The following is a 22,880-nucleotide window of genomic DNA, read 5'->3' on the forward strand; positions in this document are numbered from 1 at the left end:
CCATAAAACAGAAAACAATGTGGCCCGGCATTTAGGATTACTTGCTGTGAAGTCCTTGTGACACTTACCCGAAGTCAGAGGAGGGAGGCAAGGACAAATAAAAAGCGGGAACAATTTTGGAATACCCTTTTATCATTCAACGTGGAACTGAGCTGTATGAGGATCTCAGATAAGATAAACTCCCTGGTAGTAAATTCAGGGCAAATACTTTTTTTCTAGGGTAGAAAATAACTATTTCAGCATTTCAGTGCTTAAATACATAGTCTGTGGAGTCAGAAATACCTGTGTTTAAACAGTGGCTCAGTCACCTACTTACTGTGCAAATTGGTAAGTTACTTAAACCCTCTGAGCCTCAATTTCCAAATCTCTAACATGGGAATCATATTTGTTAACTCACAGGGTTATTGTGAGGGTTAAATGCAAAGCAGTTAGCATAGTGTCTGCACGTTCTAAGTGCTGGATGCACACACACACACACACACACACACACACACACACACATAAGGATACACATTTGGAGTTATATAGATACAGAAAAGACAAGAACAGGATATTCTCAAGTTGTGAAAATAAGGGTGATTTATTTTTATTTTCACAACTTTCCTTTAATCTAGTTATAGAACTTTTCTTTTTTATAGTGAAAAAGGAAAAAAAGGAAGACATTAACATTTTGATTCCTTAAGAATAATTTCCCAAGGTTTCACCTTCTTGGCACTTTCTCCTGAAATACTGTCTAAAAGATCCTGACACACAGCTTCCCAGAGTCCATCCCATGTGGAGGTACTCCACATAAAGGGATTCCCTGGCCAACTGGGTTGGAGAAATGCTGCCTATAATCTACTTCCCTTGGAGATTCACCACCCAGAGCTTTTGAAAGCTCTGAGAAATACTGACAGAAAATCCTGTTGGGGCACCCCAACTGACTGTTGGCTCAGTTGATTAAGCATCAGACTTCGGCTCAGGTCATGATCTCACCATTTGTGAGTTTGAGCCCTGCATCAGGCTCTGTGCTGGTAGCTCAGAGCCTGGAGCCTGCTTCAGATTCTGTGTCTCCCTCTTTCTCTGCCTCTCTTCCATTCGCTCTCTCTCTCTCTCTCTCTCTCGAAATTAAAAATAAACATTAAAAAAAAATAATAATAAAAAAAGAAAATCCTGTTTAAGCTTCCTTGACCACAGAATTCTATCGTACTGACGTTTCAAGAAGTACACTTTGGAAAATACAACCATGTCTTTCATGGTAGAAATCAGAGTAGGATCTTAGACATTTAGCACTGACCCATTATATTCTGGGGACAAAGAACATAATGCTGGGTGCAGTTGGTTCCTTGTTTCTGATGTGGGGTGCCTATCACCAGCTGCCCAACCGCATAGACTTCTTGTCATCTGGTCAGACTTAACTACTCAATTTACCCGAAAGGAGGCAGGTCAGGAAGACAAACATGTGGCTCTCTTATTTGAGACACACAGACAGGTCTTCGATTTACCCCTTCAAGTGGATACAGGTCAGGGCCACACCACAGTGTAGGATAATCTCCACAACAACCTCATAGCAATGGTCAGAGATGGCATTGCACAGTGATATGGAAGGGCCCGGCCACTCCCCTTCCCTTTGGGTGTTCAGTGTGGGTCTATCTTTTCTTTGTATAACTTCACCATCTTCTTCATTTGCCTGCTCCCTTCTCTATGGCCACAGTCATGCCACAGTCTGTTCAGTGACAGACTATACACTGAAAGAGAAAGGGAGGTGGTAGAATGCAAAGAACCCAAGTCTGGACTCACACTGACCTGGGTCTAACGCTGACTGTCACTTACTAGCTGTGTGGCCCAGGGCAAGTGATTCCACATTGCTGAGCCTCAGTTTCCAGCTTTGTGATGAGAATTTGAGATGAGGTGTGTTAAGCATTTGACTCTAGTAGATACCCAATACCTGACGGCTGTGGTTAATATGTAAATAATATTAATAGTATTACTGACAATAATAAAATACAATGGACTAATCGTACTACATGAAACTGAAGAGGTCAGCTAGTTCTCTTTTCTCACTGAATGAGTCTTCCTTTGAATTATTGTGGAGCAGAAAGTTTGGTTCAACCACTATTTCTTGAACACCTGCTCTGTGCCAACTCTTAAGGCTTTAGAGACACAAGACATAGATGGAATCTTTAGACATCTCTGAATTCAGCAGGGGCAATCAACAAATAAATAGGAACTCCCCTTCTAATGTGATACCAATACTACTAATGATGCTGGGACTAGAGTGAGGTAAGAGAGGCACTCACTTTGGGCGCAAAATTTAAGTGGGTGCCCAAAAGCTCAGTTATCAAGCTAAACAATATTTTAATACAATATTTAAAACAACATAAATGCAGGAAAAATCCATGATGAATAAAGTATTAGGATTTTAAATTTTTTAACATTTATTTATTATTGAGATACAGAGAGAGACAGAGCATGAGCAGGGAAGGGGCCGAGAGACGGGGAGACACAGAATCCGAAGCAGGCTCCAAGCTCTGAGCTGTCAGCACAGAGCCCAACGCGGGGCTCGAACTCACAAACCGCGAAATCATGACCTGAGCTGAAGTCGGACACTTAACGACGGAACCACCCAGGCGCCCCTAAAGTATCAGGATTTTAAATAGGCTCTGACACTGCATGTGCATGACCTGCTCCAACTCCTGGTTCCCCCCCCCCAACCCCCACAGCATGAGGTTAACATTTATTGGGCCCTTACTACTATGGTCACTTACTACCCACATGACTGACCTCAAGTAGGTTACTTAGCCTCTCTGGGTTTCAGTTTTCTTATTAGTAGGAGGAATAGTAACGGGATCTGTCTTGTAGGGTTGGTATAAGGATTAGATAAAATGATTTATGTAAAACACTTAGTAGAGAGCCTGGCACATAGTAGATACCCAATAAGGATTAGCTAGTTATTAAGCTCGAAAGGGTTGAGCTAACTGGTCCAAGGTTGCACAACTGGTGAGTGGCACTGCTGGGATACAAAAGCAACCTGTTGAAATATCAGTTTCCCTGAGTGACAAGGGTGTCCTGGGGCACAGAGGAAGGCACTGAGCTTTGCTTGGAGGGTTGTGGAAAATCATGAAAGTCTTTCTGAAAGAGCTTGCCTATCATCATCCCTGTTGTCATGTGTACCTGATGTCACTTCAATCCTCTGAGTTATCTTAAGAAATCACTAGAAGGCAGACTCTGTGAGGACTAAGGGCCTGGCCTCTTTTCTTCACTCCTGGATCCCCGGTGTCTATGACAATGCCCGATGTGTAGGAGTAAGTAGCTCAATAAATATTTGTTGAAGTGATGAATGAATGAAAATGATTCCCTCAGAAACCTATTCATTTTATAAAATAACTCTCCAGCCACTGGTTTTACCTCGATTCTAATGGTATAGGACTATTCACAGTTGCCATTTGGAGAGATTGAGATAAGAGAGCAACATAAAATCAATCCAAGGAAAGCTCTGTTAGATTCTTGAGGACTAGATTCCTACCAGACCAAGAGGCCAACAAAACACGTTGTGGGAAATTTAAGAGCATCATTCCAATCTGATGTCTGACCCTCCTGCCACTGATACTGTTTTATCTGCTGAGAGTATGCTCAGTATATGATACACAACATCTCTGATGCAAAATGGAGACATATTACCTAGGCGGCTAACTCAATGCAGAAAAGAATTTTTTAAAAATGCAAATCTGTGACAGCGCAACTGAACAAAACTGTAAGGGTAAATTTCCTAGCTATGGAAACCGTAATAGCCAGAGTTGCTGGTGTGAAAGCCTTAAATCAACTGAACCCAAAATAGGTTATAGGCTTCACATCACATTATAACAAAATTAGATTCCATTGCATCAGGACAAAAGGGATTATCCACGATCCCTGGGGGATGGTGGGTAGAGGAGAGGTGGGAAGAATCTTTCTGTAGGGCAAGGAAAAATGTGGCATACTAATTTTATTTTTCCTCCACTGCCTAAAGTATGGCTATTTCTTGATTATTTATTCTGGCCTCCCAAGGTTTGACTATGACCTCAGAAGGTAATAGGACTTTCTGCACACCATAGTTTTGTCAAGTTTAGTCACTGGTGGAACCATGTATATCATACATCTGGTAATATGTTTGGTTACACAAATAGTCATATGCTTTAAATTTGAAAACAAAATACATCTAGAAAATTTTTAAGTTTCTGAAAATTAACTAGTTTGAAAGATCAGGAGATCGGTTAAATCATTTTCCTAAGGCTGCAAAAAGGATTTTGAAGTAATGATATGCAAAGATGACATGACAAGTTTATTATTCATGCTTAAAATGTTTTAAGAGGTATGAAAATTGCACACCAGAGATAGAAAATGTATCCATCTCTCCACCATCCGGCCCCAAAATAAAGATTTCCCCGTCCTGTCGAGGCCCCTGAGCATCTCTGTACTCTTGCTTTTGCCTCCCTCCCTCCTGCCACAAGATGGCTATTTTCTAAATTTTGTATGAATCATCTTCACATACATCCTTATAATTTTACTCGGTAAACTATGCAAAGTATTGCTCTGTGTATTTTAAAACTGTATAAATGGTATCATTGTAGTCTATGTATTCTTCAGCAACCTGCTTTTCTTGATCAATGTTTGTGACATTCATCCATGTTGTTATGTAGAGTTTTAGGCCATTCCTTTTTACTGCTATGTGGTTATTCCATGTATTATTAAACCACTATTTATTTATGTATTTCCTGATGATGAAGGTTTAGATTGTTTCTTTTTTTTTTTTTTTTTGCTATTACATAGTCCATATACTGCTGCTATGAACATCCTTATACATGTCTCCTTGTGAATTTGTGTGCATTTTCTCTCTCTCTGCCTCTATGTGTGTGCACACACACACAAGCATGCATATATACACTTGCTGGGTCATAGAGTGGCTTTGTTTTCTATATGTGAGTTTTCACTATAATTATAGACTGTTAGAGGTATACAGGTACCTTTGAGAAACATGTGCTGTTTCTCTCATGTTATACGTGAGCAAACGATAAGGTGAAGGAAGGTGATTCTGGTGAAGGAAGGTGATTTTTCCAGGGTCCCATGGCAGTTATGGGCAGGTCTAGGTAGATTCTAGGCCCCTAGCCTCCCAGTTCTGGCCTCTGAGATCATCTTTGTAAACTGGGTGACGCATGAGCCCTGCGGACCAGATAGTCTTGCATGCTGAGACAGCCCTCATGAGATGTAATGGCCTTGCAGCCTGCTGTGCCAAGGAAGTGCCAAATACCAAGCACCAAGCCAGGCACCAGACAGAGATCCTTCCATCATCAACAAGGGGATGCTCCACAGAAAAGTTGCAAATGGCCCAGGCCAAGTTGGTGGTTCACACTCCAGGTGGGGTGTATTTCTGACCTTCTCCTTAGCGATGATCATTACAAAGCAACAATGTGAAACCCACTGACTGTGCTTTTGAGAAATGAATTTGCCCACACAGCTGCTCCTTTCAGCATCTATATGTGTGTGAGTATATAGATTATACAGACTCAGCAGCATGAGCATACGTGAAACTGTTAGAAATATGAGCACTTTTAAAAACATAGGACTCCTAAAACGAACATTTGAAAATCTACAAAGTTATATAATACTCCCTGGATCCAGACTCTTCTGTCATGAGGAGCGATATCATTAACTTCTCAAGCAGATCATTGCGAACCTTGGTTTTCAAGGACAATGGCAAATACCTCAGCTAGTGAAAAGCAACTTACTGGAAAATCTCATTTATAATCAGATATGTTTTTATTAGGCTTTTATCCTGCTCTCTTGACATATGCTCCACTTAGAAAAATAGCGGTCTTTAAAAAAGCATCATTTGAACAGAACTGCTAAAATTACCCTCAAAAATAATTCTAAAGATCGGTTACCGGTCACCCATCACTACACTGAAAATCTTTCCGGTTTGTAATTTATCTGCAAGACACCTTTTATTTATAAAGTGAGAAATCACCATTTCTGTGTATATGTTAATCAAATAACTTTGGGGTAAGTTTATATATCTGTACATGTATATATGTACACATATTCTTCATCTATCTATTCATCTCACTGTTCTGAATCTACTAAAAGTGCATGAAAGTTAGGAAGGTTTTACTCCCAAAATGGCAAATCGTCATTGTGATCTTCTGTAATTCCAGCCCCAGAATTATCAGGCAGGGGTGGCAAGAGTGTGGGGGCCTGGTGGGTGGGGGGAGGGTGCAGGGGGGAAGAGATTTGTTCCTTCAGTGTTCTTTAAAAACTTTTTTAAATGTTTATTTATTTTTGAGACACAGAGCATGAGCGAGGAAAGGACAGAGACAGACAGAGACACGGAATCTGAAACAGGCTCCAGGCTCTGAGCTCTCAGCACAGAGCCCAATGTGGGGCTCGAAATCGTGAACCAGGAGATCATGACCTGAGCTGATGTTGGTCGCTGAACTGACTGAACCACCCAGGCACCCCTCCTTCAGTGTTCTTAATATTCACTCAACAGGCAAATCATATGTCTACAGTTGATTGCTAAATGTAGACTCTGGAGAGATTTCTGGAATTTGGGTGTTAAAGCACCAGAGAGGAATAGAAAATTAATATTCAGATGTTAACTCTAGTAATTATGACTGATGGACAAAAGTCATATATTCAATTTTGAAGCTGCATTGTCTCCTGGCTTTAGACTAGCACTGATAACACACAGGCCAGCTAAGAACCTGAGTGAAATTGTTTGTCTGATGCTGTGCTTCTGTTGCCATGAATAAAACTGGCAAAATGCAGGAAATAGACTAGAATGACTGAATGTTGAGAAGTGCAGAAGATGAGATAACATAGGTCCTAACAGTCGGTTGAGTCCAAGCAGAATTGCCAGGCCACGAGGTGGTTTAGGTGTTGCTGGATGGCACCCGCCCTAGTTGCTCCTGTATTTCTTTGGCTATAGCACTCCTCACGCTGCGGCATTACGTTTTTCTCTCTTTCCTATGGGCACAGAGCCCTTGGGGTAAGAATTCTGAGGTGTATCCCCAGAAACCAGAACAGTGCCTGGAGAAGTACATAAAGAAGGCAACAATATGTGCTAGTAGATGAATTTCTCATGTTTTATTTAGTTGCGATATCTGTGGATGGGGACATGGGGATGAACCTATGTAAAAGTGCTTCAAAATGCATCAAGAGATGCCAAAATATTTCTTTCATCAACCTGCTGTGGTGCCTGTTCTAACAGTAGAATAATTTCAGTGGGTCAGTTCACTAGGCTCTGTTCAAGTGTAAGAATAGGTTAAGACTTATAAGTCATTACACCTTACTGTGCGTTCATTTACCTTTTTTCTTTCCAACATGGTGGCTAAGTTGAGTGCAGGCAACTGTGGAAGTTGAAAACACCAAACATAGTGGGCTCTTAATAAACATGTGTTAAATGATGAATGAGTGAATATTCCTGTCCGCATAGTAGCAGAAACATTTGTTCAGTTCCTATTGTATTTAAAAAATGAATTGTTGTAGATATTAATCTAATTTTAAAAGGATGGTCAAACTAGAACTCCTCTAACAATCTAAGATAATTTAGTACATTTTGCTGTCATTATCAGATGCTTTTGAAAAATGTTACTTATTGCCTCCCTCTGGAAAGACAAAGACAGAGATACCATTAGATTGGGCATTTTCCATAATTGCTGATGAATGCTTGTAGAGCACAAAGGGATGGGGAGATTTTTCAATTTGAAGATCAGTCTGATTAATTTAGAGAGCCAACTGGAAAAGCACTGAGCATCCAAATGGATTTATAAAATCTGAATTGTTGGATAATTCTTGGTTTAAATAGTGGTTGAGGCAATGTGGCACGGAGATATGAGCGCAGACAACTTGATGACTTTGGGCAAATTACTTACCCTCTCTAAGCCCACGCACCCTTATCTATAAGATGCAGATAATAATATCCACCTAGGAGGTTGATACGAGAATTCAGTATCAAAAAGTTCATATTTTGAGACATCGTTATGTCAGGCAGTGTGTCAGGTTTGGGGGCTCTAAGAGTGAGATGTCTGCATTCACGAGGCTCCCATTCTCGCGGCGATACAGGGAGATACTATAAGGCTGCGAAGGTGCTGGGCACGGAGCAGGCCCTGCTGGATGACAGATAAGAGTGTTATGTGATCAGAGCCTTTTGGGCACGGCTGCCACACTGCTATTGCCGCCCAACAGCAACGCCCTCCATAACCATATTAAAGCTAAAGAAAGAGTTGCCAACTCCTGATGCCCCAGCTTAGCTCAGGTGCAAACAAGGAGCCTCTCAATGAAGTCTCAGCCCCACCAGACAGGCTCCTGTGCAGCTCTAACCTGAAGCCTCTACTCCACTTCCTGGTGTGCTTGTAACCGGCCTCAGGCATGGGCGTACTCAAGATACTGCTGCCCCTAATGTCTGCGTGTTCCCAGGACTGGCCTCAGTTCCAATGGTTCTATAACCGCAGAGAGAATGCCACAGTACTTACAAACAGTTTGGAGTCCAACTTCTTGGTTCAGATCTCAGATTTCCATTTGGCATTGTGAGGAATTTACTGAATCTCCCCAAACATCAGTTTCCTCCTGTGTATTAGGAGGTCAACAATAGTGCCTATTCTAATAGGACTGCTCTAAGTATTAAATGGGATAATGTGTACATAAAGCTCCTAAGGAAGCACTCAGGAAACATTAGTCATTGTTTTTATTAATAATCATCACTTGTGACTTACATGCAGACAAAAGGAAAGGGCATTTGTGACTTCTCTTTGAAGTTTCAACACTTATAATTTTGGACCTCTTCCTCTGCTCCCCTCCCCTGCCCCAAAGCATCATCTTTTATGGTGAAACTTTTATTAAGTGTTCTGGCTGAGTGATTCTTTTATCAGTTACTTTAAGTCATCAAAGTTATCAAATTTCAATTATTTAAATTTACATTATTTAGATTATTGAAATCTTAATTATTTAAATTACAAAATTATCTTTCAAATAGGTAATCTCCTTTGACCACCACAAGGACGTTAGGGGTTTGATATGGGTGATATGCCTGTCCCCATGTTGCTGACAAGAAACCAAGGCAAAGAGAGATTAAGTGACTCCCTCAAAGTCGCATGGCTGGTTACTGATAGGGTATGTCTGGGTCCTGCTTGAGATGCTGAAATTACTATTTAATTATCAAAGCCTTATGTACTGGAGGGACTCAGAAATAGGCATAGAAATCAATTTCTGAAAATCACTCAGCAGAAACTGGAAAATGTTTCAATGAGTTGGAAAATCAGACTGAACAATTAACCCCCAGGCTTGGGTTGTGAAGCCTAGAAATTCACACTAAGGTTTTTTTGTTTGTTTTATTTTTGTTTTTTAAATCTGTGAATTCTGCTTTTATCTGTCACTTATAGTATGGAATCCCAAGAACACCTAAAACCATTAGAAATTGAATTTACAAGTTTTTGTGGTCATTTTTAAAGGGGTTCCACATTTCTAGGAATCTTTTTTTCCTCTTTTTGGCACATGGCAGGAGATCTCGCCTGTAGGAATGGATCATAAACTTCTCTTCGAAAGGTCCAGAAGAGCATCTCCCTGCCTGCACTGGCTCTTTCCAGAGTGCTTTCCCTTTCCTAGGGGAGGAAGGCAGTGAGTCTCTTTTGATTGACCTCAATAGTATCATGACTTTCAATTTGAGTAGCTATGGCAGAAGAACCAGTGATGCCCCAGAGTCTTGGAGAGAAGTTGTGCCAGGCCACCCCACACCCTCTTGTCCCACATTTCTCTAGCCATTGCTGCACCAAGTTCCTGCCCAGGCTCCTTGGTGCATTGCTTACTTTCTGCCGGGGTGCTGCTCACTCCACGTGTGGGATGAGGACTGCTGGAGAATCCCCAGCTCTCAGGCGTGCACATCCTGAAAGTCCCAAGTCCTAGGAGTTAACACCCATGGAATAACCTTTGCTGATAAAGAATGGAGGTGGGTGGATAATTTTGAGGTGCAGCATCTGAGACTTTTCAGACAGTCCCTGCAGGATCAATTCCAGGTGACCACTGTAACTACCAACAAGGAAACGCGTCCTGGCAACAGCTTTCCTACCTCCCGAGTCACTGTCCCAGAGCCCTGCTCCTATTCCTGACGCCACTTCCAAAACTATGCTACCTGCACGCAAGCCCTTGACTCTAGCTCTGCTTTGGGAGAGGGCACAGGGAACCCATGCTGGTTTGCAAATTAAACTGATTGACATACACCCGGGAAGGTCAATATTCCATAAAATGTATCTCCAACTCGAATGATGACTATTTCTTGATTCTTCCATTAGAGGAGGAATACAGTGATTGTGGAAAAAGCCCTGAAAGAGGAGTGGTTTTCAGTTTAGCCATTAATTAGTTATGTGACCCAAGCTACACTATTTAACCTTTTGGAGCTCAGTACCTGATCTACAAAATAAAGGAGATGAATTGGATTACATCATTTCTAACATCCCTTCTAGTCCCACCATTGTATATGTGTGAAATAAATGCATCTGGGTGACAGTCTATAGTGGCTGCTGTTCTCCTCATTAACCCTAGGGATTGTTTTGGCTAAAAATATGGCAACGCTTTAATGCAACTTTAAACAGGCAAGTGAATCAGCCTCCTGAAGGTCTAGATTAGGGAATGAGCAGCTATTCGGAACCTCAGAAGACAATAATGCTGACAAAAAGAGAACAAGCCGACTTCTTTGGGAGTCAGCAAACAGCAGAGGCTGCAGCGTTAAGATAAGAACAGAGTAATGAGAAAAGGAGTTGCAACCAACTTACTTGGCCGCATCCCAGCGGTCACTCAGTGATTCGACACGTCCCTAACAGGCCTTGATAAATGGACTCCAACTGTGAGATTTTTTTCCCCCTTAGAAGTTACTTGGAAACTTGGCTTGGGAAAATGTTTCTACTTTGAGAAAAATAACACAAAATCCTGAAGTGCCAGAGACAGGAAATAAAAACATTAAAGGGGTATAGGCCTCCATAAATCCTAAATCAAGGAGCATCATTTCAGAAAGAGATCAGCATAGTTAAGTCAATCATGAGGGTCACAAAACATGCAAAATAAATGGGCTATAAAGCAATGAGATTGGATACCATCATTTATAAGACATACAAGGCATTTATGAGATGTAAGACGTTTATAAGACAGATAACATAGGTATTGTTATCTCTATTTTACGTATGAAGAAAAGAGGCTTGGAGAGGTGAATAATTTGTCTGATAACACACAGCCAGGTAGTGGCAGAGCTGGGATTTTTGTTTTGAAACTACATATTAAAATTAATTAAAATTTATATTTATCAAGGTATTCCATGCACATAGTTAACAAATCAAACAATCCTAAAAAGCACATAATGAAACAAAACAATATTTTCCATATTGCTGCCTGTTTGTCCTTTGACTGTATTCCCCAATGCCTTAATTTTATTTATTTTGGCTATCCTATTTTTAATATCAAGAGCTTTTTCTTCTGTGGTTGTTCCTATTATTTTTTAAAGCATCCTGTTCTTGTTTCATGGATGCAATACATTAGCTGTCTAAAGATATTAATAATCGCTTTGGGGTTTTGTTTTCTTTCTCTCCCTGCTTTCTCTGAATTTCATTTTTTCCCATTTGCTTTGGCTTCTGTATTTCATATGGGAGTCTTTCACAAAGTGTTCTGTGAGCCTTGGTATCTCTTTGTATGTAATGGTCAGGCATTAAAAGGCTGAGCAGCAGTTGTATGTATGTGTCCTCCACACACATTACATGGGACATAGCTATACTAAAAATTGTTCCTTGTTTATATGAAATTCAAATTTAACTAGGATTCTTGTATTTCTATTTGCTAAATCTCACAACCCTGGATTTATGGCTTATGAACTCCTAGCTTCTGGGTGACTGGGCTATGGGTTTTCAATCCAGAGACTTGTTCCATTTCTTTTTATCCCCTGTTCTGGCTCTGTATCTCATTTCTACCTTGTATTTCCCTCAGTCCAGAGTTTGGTCTTTTATTTCTCTAGGGAATAAACCTCTGACTATCTCCAGGGGTAGAGGAAAAAAAGCTAACTGACTATGTTGGGGAAGGACTTTGTGGGCTCTGAGTGTTACATAAACTGACTTTCTATCAATCTTCTTGTCTTAAGCTTTGAGAGTCATATCCCCTTTTCATGGCATTTTTTTTTTTTTTTTTTTTTGTCCCTGGGCTCCTAACTAAGGTCTTACAGGGCAAACTATCTTGCTTCTCAGAGATGTTTTCCTCTGTGGGCCCTACTTTTCACTTCTGCTCTGCTAAATCAGTTACCATTTGTTGGTCAGTCTTCCGTTTTCCACTTATGTATTGACATCTCTTTTCAGTTGTTGCGTGCCCTCTCTCTTGCAGATTTATGCTTTTATTTTTCTTTAAATTTATTTGGTGTCATTTCAGTGGAGTTTCAGGAGGGAAAGGACACAGACACTTGGGCTCAGTCTACCAGGTTTAAGCAGAATGCCAGAATGTGATTTAAATCCAGACCAGTATACTTCCAAAGCCTTTACTCTTTCCACAATACCATGCACTAACTCATTCAGCAGAATCCAACAATAAATACCTAGGGCACAGATTGTTAGTTGTCTACTCCAATATCCCTCCTTCCTTTATTAACAATAGAGCCCCTACTTTTCAGCAGGGCACACAGCTACCCAAAATAAAGACTTCCTTCCCCAACCTTCCTTCAACCTAGGTTTGGCCAAATGACTAAATTCTGACCATTGAAATGTAAGTGCAAGAATTATGTGGAGTTTCCAAAAAACTCTCCTAAAAGATAGCTTGCATCACCTTTTGGCCCCTTTCTTCCTTGTCCCTTCTTTCTTTCTGCTTGTTGAAATGTGGACATTCTGGTTGGAGCTTAAGCAGCTATCTTGGATTAAGGTCAAAACCATGTGCTGAAGGTGGCAGCTCGGAAAGATAAAAAGAGCACTGAGTCCCTGATGACTTCATATAGCTACTCTACCAGCTCCAGATTGTGGATCTCCAGATTTCTTCTACGTGACAGAGATGTAGTCCACTATTGTTTTGGGTTTTGTGTCCCTTACAATTGATTCTAATTCTAACTGACACAATAACAAAGGGCAGTTAAGATTTCAAAGGGAGTGAAACAAGCTTCCTAGAAAAGGTGATGGAGGAAATGGACCTTAAAGGAAAATTCAGCTGATGAGGAAGGGCAGGGACAGGATTTCATGCAGAAACAGTATGATTCAGGCATCAGGGCACTGTGTGAGATGTTTTCAAAGTGTAATATGTAGACCAGTCTGGTTGGAGAAGACAAATCATGTAGGAGAGAAGTGGAAGATAAGAAGGAAAAAAGGTTAGGGGCAGATTATGGAGGGCCTTGAAACTTGAACTAAGTTTCCAGGTTGCTTTGAAAGCAATGAAATCACTGAAGGTTTTTGAGATGGAAGTTGGAGATATGTGATTAGAATGTGATGGTTAGACTGAAGAATTCCAGGGCCTTCTACATACCTATACAGGTTATATGGAGTTGAGGCTAAGGGAATAAATCTTATTTGAGAAAGAATATGGGTTCAAGAACTCATATGTAGGAACAAGGAGAAAAGAAACCTACAAAGAATCCAGAAAAAGAGGGAGAAAAGCAGCTGGATGTTGGGGAAGAGAAGAGGGTAGAAATTGACAATAAGAAGACTGTAAATCTTCAGAGGTCTCAAAGAAGCTAGACAATATCAGAAATGGGTAAAGGAGGACACTGAATTTGAGGATAAGGAAGTTTCTGGTGACCTGTGAAAGAACAATTTTTGTAGAATATGAAGGTACACATTGGTCTTCAAAGCGTAAGCAGGTGTTAGGAAAATGTGTTCCATTTATTTTATTTTTTATTTTTTAGTGTTCCATTTATTTTGAAAGGTAGGCAATAAAAGAAAGGTAAGTTGAAAAGCAATTAAAGATCTCCATCAGATCAAGTGGAAGAATTTTTTAAGGAAGGGAAACTGGTCTTTAAGAGGAAACTATGCATATTGGTGAAGGAAAAGACTTTCAGGCTGCCAAAAGAGGTGGTTTTGCTCTGGTGGAGCAGGTATCAGGGGAAATAAGAGGGATGGAATTTCTAGCTCAGATGGAGGCTTGAACTTTGGGAAAAAGGAGGACAGCTCTTCTGAGAAAGAGAGATAGAGTAGAGGCAAGAAATGAAGACTTGGATTTCAAGTCAACCTTTCAGCAACAAATCTTTCATTAGCATCATCAACACCATTTTGGATTTCACCAGAAATAAAATAACCAAAAATAGCAATCTTAGCAAGTGTCTAAAATAAAAATGGCCATCACCTAGTTTCAGAGTCAAAAGTTTCAGACAAAGTTCATTAAACAGAAGAAAGCTATAAATCACGTGATGGTAGCCCTGATTTTCTTGTCTTACAGATACCACCTTAATGAAGTTCATTTAGATAAGGGAAAACAACAAAAAGTTTAGCTCATTCACACATTGATACCAGTGGTAGAATAACAGGCGACCCCCAATATGGACTTGAACATTAATTACAAGATGAAATTTTAGATATCCATTTGTCAAATAGATCAAATGCCAATACCTACTCAAAGTACAGCGTGAGGTCTGTTGCTAATATTGACTGCTTCAAAAGCTGCATAAGGTCACTATATTCCTTGGAGGACAAATTAGCAAAGATGTTGTGACCCTGTAATGAGAAAGTAAAAAGTCACAAAAGACAACATTAAATCTGAGGTTGTCAATTACATGTCTCCTATATTTAAAAAAAAAAAAAAAGTATGGGAACATGATAAAAACATTTTTTTAAAAAATTAATGAAATTTTGTGCAAATACAAACAGACCCTCTGGAAAACAGCAAAGCCAGAAAGTGCAACCATTTTTGAGGACAACCACCAAGAGGCACTTTATTATTCTTTATTAGACCTAAATAGAAGACTCTGGAAATGTTTAAACTTGTGTTACTATGGATATGTTTGTGCCAATAACTCCATTTGGCTGCCATTTCCTGTGGAATTGTTGAGCGTAGAAATTGACAAAATATTTGAGAATCTTTCTGACCCTAAAATGAATACTAGTTTCACTAATAAAGACTTAAGTTGGCATTTTGGAAGCACTTGTTATGACAACAAATTACTTCAAGGAGGAGAAAGAAACCTTAGACCAGTGGTTTTTAACTGAGAGTGATTTTGGCAATATTTAGAGACTTTTTTATCATCACTCTGGTTGGGCATGCTATCAGGATCTGGTGGGTAGAGGCCTGGGATGCCGCTGAATCTCTGACAATGCATAGGATAGCCCCCACAATGAAGGTATACCGGCCCAGAGTGTCAACACTGCCGAGTTTGAGAAACTCGGCACAACTTAAATTGTGAAGATACATCCTAATGAAGTGTGTGGTAGATTAAATTCAGTACGTAATTACTGAGTCGCTAGAATGTACAAGATAGTGTTATTGGCATAGTTCTTGGGACTGCTAAGATGACTTTTACCTAGGAAAATTTGTACCTGTTATCTCCATACCTTTGGAAAGCACACTTCTTTTCATCAAAATTTGTTTTAGCTACATTAGACAGTTCTGCGATATTTTTAGTAAAGTGAAACAATCCTGTAAAGTGACCAACAATTCACTTAACTTGCTTTGAAAGTCAGGGGCTTTTCATTTATCAAGTCTTCTTAGCATGAGTTATGAACTCAAAAACATGTGGCCTGGGAACCGGAGGGGTTTTAAAGTGGGTGCTGAGAGCCAGAAGATGGTATGGAAGGAAGGGGCAGATGACTGCCTGAGAATAAACTATTCTCCGCTAAGAGGTAAATTAATTCTTTCAGGGAACCAGAATATCAATTAGCAAATTACTTCTTACCAGCTACCAGATGATAATCTCCTTCCCTGAGTTAATTTATCTCATTGGGTGAACCCTCCACTCCCCTAAGACTAGAGTATATTGGTTCCACCTGGGACCAGGTCCAATATTAATAATAATTTTCAAATGAACTCTTCCAGACCCTTAATTCAGCCATTAAGAAGAAGACAAGTAAGTAAAGGTAGACCAAGCCATAATTCTGCCCAGGTTTCTTCGCCTGAGCCTTCCCCCATGGATCAATCATAGGTTGGTGCTCTGGGGCCTGGAAGAAAGTGGTTGGAAGCTGTGGAAAAGTCATCACCTGGATCCAGACAATGGCTAGCATCTCCCAGTGAAAGAAAATAGCTTTATGAGTAAGTTACAGTCAAAAGTATGTGGAGTTCAGAGAAAGCTGGTCTGAATTTGAGGATCTTGATCTTTTTGTGAGAGAGTGCGTTTTAACAATTTTAAAGAACATATAGTAACTGACACAATTTACAGCTAACAGAGTGATAAAGCTAGCCAGATAGGCTTTGATAAACCAAAACAGTTAATTTGCAGTCAGTGTATTGTTTACATGCAAATTGGCCTTCTACAGTGCCTCAAGGGTTTGGTCCCTGAAACAGATTTGTGCCCCTGAAATACTGCTTCTACTGTCATTTACATTTATGGAGGAGTGGTACGGATGAAAAGAAAACCAAGTGTGGAGGGAGAAAGGTCTGGAGTAGCTTGCCTCAGGCCTCTGCCTCATTTGAAAAGCAGGGTGCATTTTTGCCTTTCTGATGCGCAGGGCAGGGGTGTGTGTGGGATAATAGCCAGACCAGAACCCACACAACAGTTGCTCAGGATGAATTTCCATTGTCATTATTCTGTGTTCCTTACAGAGAACCCCGGAGTGAAGGCCAGCCAATGTGTTTTATTTGTATGAAGACAAATTCTGAGTTAGTGGGGTTTGTTTTTCCCAAGGAGACAAACAAATTACCTTCCAAGAAAACCCTAACATCCTGTTCATAATCCCTGTTATTAGAAAGGTGGGAGTTTCTGGGGTCTGAGGTGTAAACTCATCATATTGCCAGTACAGAAAAGACAGTCTGCACCCAAGCTCCAAGCTCCTCCTAACCCTCCCTCCCTCTTCCATAGCGCTCAGCTCAAACATGGCTTCCATAGGAAAATTCCAGAGCTGCAGAGGCTGGGATGCTGGTTTCTGTCAGAGTTACTGAGAGGCTAACCCTTGATGTTTCATTCCCAACTGAAAATACATCTCCCTCAGCGGGTTTGCCCTTCCCCAGTTGCATTCGGGTTCCGGAGTGCTGACTCTCCTTTATGGGGTCGAAGAGGCTTTTGTGATATTGCAAAAGACATGCTTTCTCAAGATAGGCTGGAGGGAAAAAACCCCTCCATATTTAATGATGCTATTCCAGCGAAGCAGGGCCTTAATGATGATAATAATAATAATTAATGGCACAGCTAGAGAACTGACAAATAATGGGGAACAGATGATCCCTTCTTGGCCTCAAAAAAAAAAAAAAAAGTCTGTACGCCTGCAGAAAATTAAACAGATCCTTTCCTGGCAATTTAAAACTCAGATGCCTCAGCCGGAGTCAGTTAGTGGTTTTTCTTTTTCTCTGTGGAGAGCTAAAAGTACACAAGTCCAACTATGTCTAACTCCTGCATTGCGACATGAAGCAAAATAAGGCATATGGCTTTAGCCTTGGGTCTCAAGTTTAGCTGCAATTCTCACTTTCAGACTGCTCTGACCAGCAATTTTAGGCTCTTTTTATCTTTCATAGCTTTCTCAATTGTGCTAATAAAGTGTAATTTTCTCACCCTGTTTCTATTTCTACCATCTTGTAAAATGGCTTCGACTTTTGCAAAATGGGAATGTGGGCCACTCACTACTTGGGTCAAGTCACTTTGCCAGTGGCTTCTGTGCTCCTTAAAGAAAATAAGCCCATGCTCTGGTGACAAGCTATAAGCCGTCTTTTCTGCTAAGTGAATCTGAAAAGTCTCCTTACCAATCATGAAACCCAAATGAATCAGCTCAGGAAGAACTGAATAAGGTTCTTGGTCAGCCATCTGAAAGGATTTTAAAAAGCCACCAAGAAAAGCAATAGTTTGGCCTAAAAAAACTTGTCTCTTTTCTCTGTATCTATGTGTAGCGCTACAAAGTAGCAAACATTGTTGTATTGGTTTTCTGACAAGGGGAGCAGAGTATTAGGCCTGTACCTCACTTTGAAGGATCATCACAGCATGGTTAAAATGGTGATGCTCCAGGGTAGCAGAAGTTCCATACAGTTGGGCCAGGGCAGAGCCGCTCCTGAAAGAGGAGAGAAGCGTGAGTGACCAGGGCCCTCCACCCGCCAACGATTCTCCCATGCCATTTCTTTGGATCAGACTGCTTTTCCTGCTTTGGCAAAGGAACACGAGCATATATATTCTTAGGAAACTGGGCACTTCACTCATCCACGAAGTAAACTTTTCGAAAACCTTCTATGTGTTAGGCTAGATCCTGTGGATGATAAAATAGATAAGACACAGGCCATGTGGCTAAGAAATTCAGATGAGATGTGGTCATAAGATAAATAATGCACATAACACAAATACCATAGAAAGCGTTCCATGTCCAATCGAAGTGCTTCAGATGTTCCAAGGACAAAAGACAGAATTTGTAGCTTAGGGGATCAGGGTACACTTCATGAACTAAACTGTATGTAGTTTCCGAGTGTTCACAACAACTAACCGTCCTATACCCAATGTATTTGCCTTTCCAGGGGAAAAGCCCTTGGGAATATTATGCAGAGTCCATTGAACCACTTTACAGGTAAGGCTGACAAGCTTCTCCTATGATTTCCCAGCTCACAGTCCCACTGTATCTCAGAGTAGAACTCTGGAAAGTTCCCTGGATTTGGAATCAGACCCTAGCTCTTGAAAAAGCTTTGGACAGTTACTTGGGTGCTTTAAGGCTCAGTTTCTTGGTCTCTGAAATTGTGAAAATGCTACCTACCTCCTGTTATTTATGAAAATGTAATAAAATACTTGGAAGTGCTTATCATAATACATGACATGTAGCAGACTGCAGTCTATTAAATCAATTAAAACCCATATCAATTTCCATTTTAAATACTTGAAAAAGTTACTTTGAATTATCTGTAAATCCTGCTTATGCAGAACCAGTTAATTCTCAATAATATCAGTTCAGCAAAGTGTTCATTGGACATGTTCAAGTGTGTTCATTTCCAGCTCTTGTGTAAGGATTAGGATTTAGAGCATCTTAAGAGTCAAGAGAGATCCAGAGAATCCTATGGTTTAAAGGGCAATCACGGCAATCAGAGTCCCTGTGTTCTTTCCTGCTCATTCCAGGGAGTTTGGACATCAAAAGGGCAATTTGGCCTTTTCTTGGAAATGCCGGAGACTGACAGCTCACAGTCTGCACTGCTAATGAGAGGAGCCAAGAACTGCATATACGTGCAACGTGAAGGATTTTGGTCCTAAGCTGCCCACCATCTCCACTGTGAAGCAGCCCAAGATCACAGCCAGATCAGGGGCCCAGGGGCCCATAATCTTGGAGAGACTCAGAGCTGACCACATGCTGGAGAAACACAGGGTTAGGTTCCATAGGTATCATCATGAATAGAGTTGCTAAGGGGGAGGGTGGTAACTACATTTTAATCAGGTATGTGTTGTTTCTTTAAATCTTACCTTCATCTATGCCATTTAATAAGTGCAAAATTGTTAGGCTAATCTTAGTAACCAGTGATTAATTAATATTTAATTTTAGTTAACTATTTTCTATCAGAGTTCCTTTTTATGAAAATACATTTTTCAAATTGCACCCTGGGTGGCTTTGTTTTGGATTTTGAAATTCCAGGATGTTTTATGTGCACATCATAGCTGATTGCCTGGCATGGAATAGGTGCTTAAAAAAATATTAGCTACTTGGTGGGGCGCCTGGGTGGCTCAGTCAGTTAGGCATCTGACTTAGGCTCTGGTCATGAACTCATGGTTAGTGAGTTTGAATCCTGCATCAGGTTCACTGCTGTCAGCGCAAGAGCCACTTTGGGATCCTCTGTCCCCCCTCCTTTTTTCTGCCCCTCCTCCATTCTCTCTCAAAAATAAATAATAAATTAAAAAAATATTAGCTGCTTGGCTAATAAGCTTACAGTAGTATGGCTAGAGATTATAGTTCAAACTTGAAGGTTGGCAGTAATAAGTATGTTACCATATATATATATATATATATACATATATATATATATACACACACATATATATATGGCATATATATGTATATATATATATATATATATATATATATACAATTTGTATATATACATACAAATATATATATTGTCGATACATCTATATCTCCAAATTGTGGATATCCATATTATATATCTGAATTTCATAGGCACAGGAATATTAATACATGTGATTGTTTATGAAGCTCATTGTTGATTAGGTCATCCTGACATACTGAAGACTTTCATTTTTGGACAGGTGACACACCGAGAAGAGACTTATTAAAAAGAAAAGTCAAAGTGAAAATTCTTTCTGTACAGGCACTTTGCTCAGGCACCAAGAAATAAATGTGCAAAAACGTGCATAAGTTCTCCAGATATGGCTTATGGGAAAGTTTTAAAAGGAAAACTATGAAAGGTAATTAGGAAATTGAGAATTGCTGGGAGGTGGTGAGGAATGGGATTAGGCTGTCATGGCAGATTAATGTGCCCCAGGATTTCACTTCTGGGACCTGGCCGAAAGCGACAAGATGGGTTTTCATTCCCAATAAATGAGTATAAGAGATTATGCTAGAAATGAATAGAAGAAGTCTCCTAGGAGAATATACTACAAAGCTGCTTGGTACTGATATTTAATCATCGGGGGCAGCTGTAATGGAGATGGGGGGGGATGAGTGGGAAATGCTGTCCCTGGAGAAAACGGGAGAGAGGTGTTCACAGAGCAATTGGTAAGCGTGGTGGTATGGTGGCCCTCTCTACCTATTGATCATTCATTGCACGTGCTCCAATACTTAAAAATTAAGAATAAAATATGAAAATGCAAAGGTTCACTCATCAGAAAGGCTAAGAGAATAAATCATATTGTGCTATAACTAAAGTCACAACTTTTTATTATAGAGGCATTTTGCATTTTATATAGTAATTTGTCCCTTGCTAAATGTCTCTTGTTTCTTTATAGCCTTATATATGAATAAAAGGTACTGTATGCTTTGCCACATAATAACTGGTGCATTTAAATCTATTTCCAAATCACTTGAAAGATTGGAATTATACTGTGACTACTTTTAGGGAAGGGACTGTTTGTTATGCTTCTTTATTTCTCCCACAATGCCTAGCACAGAGCCTTGCACAAAAAAAGCACTCAATGATTGTGGAATAACAAAGGAAATAAGGACTAGATTTCTTCCTATGGCTTTTCTAAACAATGGCACGCTTACTGAATAAGTGTTATTCTAATCAATAAAAAGGTAATCCCTTCACCATGATTTAAAAGGTCTCTTTCAGTATTCGTTGTTGAAGGACATTTTAACAAGAGGGTGGGTGGTGGTGATGTTTGGTATCCTAAGTTCAAAAGGAACTCTCTTAGGTAGAAGCAGGGCTGATAGACATCCCGTGAGCTGGTTAAGTTGTGTACAGGATTAATCATCTCGCGGAAACATGTCAGACTGTCTTGGAAGAGTAGATTTTGATCATGTGGTATAAGGATGCAAAAAAGAAGAACCAAAAACCCAAAACCCCCGAACTTTGAATTCTAATATCAGCAATCAGCAACTTAACCCTTATCTCATATGTTGAAAGTTGTTTAATCTTACACCAGTCACTTGAGACTTGGGAACTGTGGTGTTTACATGGGGTGTCTATCTGATCAGATGGGGCCCCCAGATGTGGGGGGATGATATGGTGGAAGCCAACGGCGCTGGTGGTGAAAGAATTCACCTGAGGCTGAAGAAAGGATAGAAGTTTATTGGATACACTGCAAGGGAGCAGTGGGCAGGACAGCAGAGGGAGAGGCTGTCTGCAAGTAGGCAGTGGGTGGGGGCTGTTTTTAAAGGGGGAAGATGAGGAAGTATGGTAAAGTATGGAATTCTCCCTTTTTTGGCAACTGTGCCTGGTTGTAAGTAGCCCATTGGTCAGTTAGGATATTTGCAGGTGGGTCGATCACCTGATGGGATGGTTTGCATTCAGCCGGGTGGTCACTGTGGGCACTTCCTACATTCCATTGCTCAAGCTTGTTTGCCTAAAAGTGGCCTCTACAGGGACCCCTCAGTTTCCATTTTTGTAAAGTTAAGGTGTTGAAAAATATGACGACCAAGGTCTAGTTCATTTCTAGGATTTTTTATGGCTCTGTGTCTTGATTTGCTGGATGTCAAAATATATTGTAGTTTTCCAGAGCTCACATATATGGCAAGTCAGCTAATAACCTGGAAGCTTAAAGGCCCCAAATAAATAATACAAAGTCATGAAAGGGAATATGATGCGGTGGTTAAGCAATGGCTTTTGGAATCAGATAGTCTGGGTCCAAACACTGTTGTGCCACATTCTGGATGCATGAATCTGGGCAAGTTACTTCCCTGAGGCTCAGGCCCTCCTGGTTAAATGGAGACAAAGATATCTACCCTACAAGTATGTTGGTGAGCACTGGAGGTAGGATACAACAAGTACATTGTAGTACTTCTCATTGTCTCAGGCACTGGCAGTTGCAAAAAAACAGAAATCAATTAGAAGCAGCTTCATTAAAGAGGTTGATTAAATGATAAAAGGAACTTTGAGGGAACCCAGTTATCACAAGTGTGGCTGGGTCTCCTGGCAATGGATTAGAGATGTGGAAAGCCAGGGATCAAGTCTGCTTTTTCTGTCTCCAAGGTTGTATAATCTTTTTTTCTGTTTCTCTATGAATATTTACTTTCTTCTTCTCTTCTCTCTGCAGACTCACTTTCTTGTTTCTCTTATCTATTTCTGTCATCACGGCTTTCCCAAAATGGCAGCCTACAGCTCCCAAGTCTCTGTGATCCACAGCTTGGATCTCAACAGATAACTGA

The 22,880-nt window shown here is 40.3% G+C and overlaps 1 protein-coding gene across 8 annotated transcripts in view; it reads right to left on the reverse strand.

Moving 5' to 3' along the window:
• PDE11A (phosphodiesterase 11A) overlaps window positions 1–22,880 on the reverse strand; it is a 411,261-nt gene that overhangs the window by 47,630 nt on the left and 340,751 nt on the right. For all 8 annotated transcript variants that reach the window (XM_007083909.3, XM_042994780.1, XM_042994778.1 and 5 more), the window contains 2 exons: window positions 18,050–18,140; window positions 14,569–14,669 (listed from right to left, as the gene is read on the reverse strand). In XM_007083909.3, coding sequence (XP_007083971.2) covers window positions 14,569–14,669; window positions 18,050–18,140 — 192 coding nt within the window. The remainder of the gene's footprint in view (window positions 1–14,568; window positions 14,670–18,049; window positions 18,141–22,880) is intronic.

This window comes from Panthera tigris, chromosome C1 (genome assembly GCF_018350195.1).
Source record: "Panthera tigris isolate Pti1 chromosome C1, P.tigris_Pti1_mat1.1, whole genome shotgun sequence".
Lineage (NCBI taxonomy): Eukaryota > Metazoa > Chordata > Mammalia > Carnivora > Felidae > Panthera > Panthera tigris.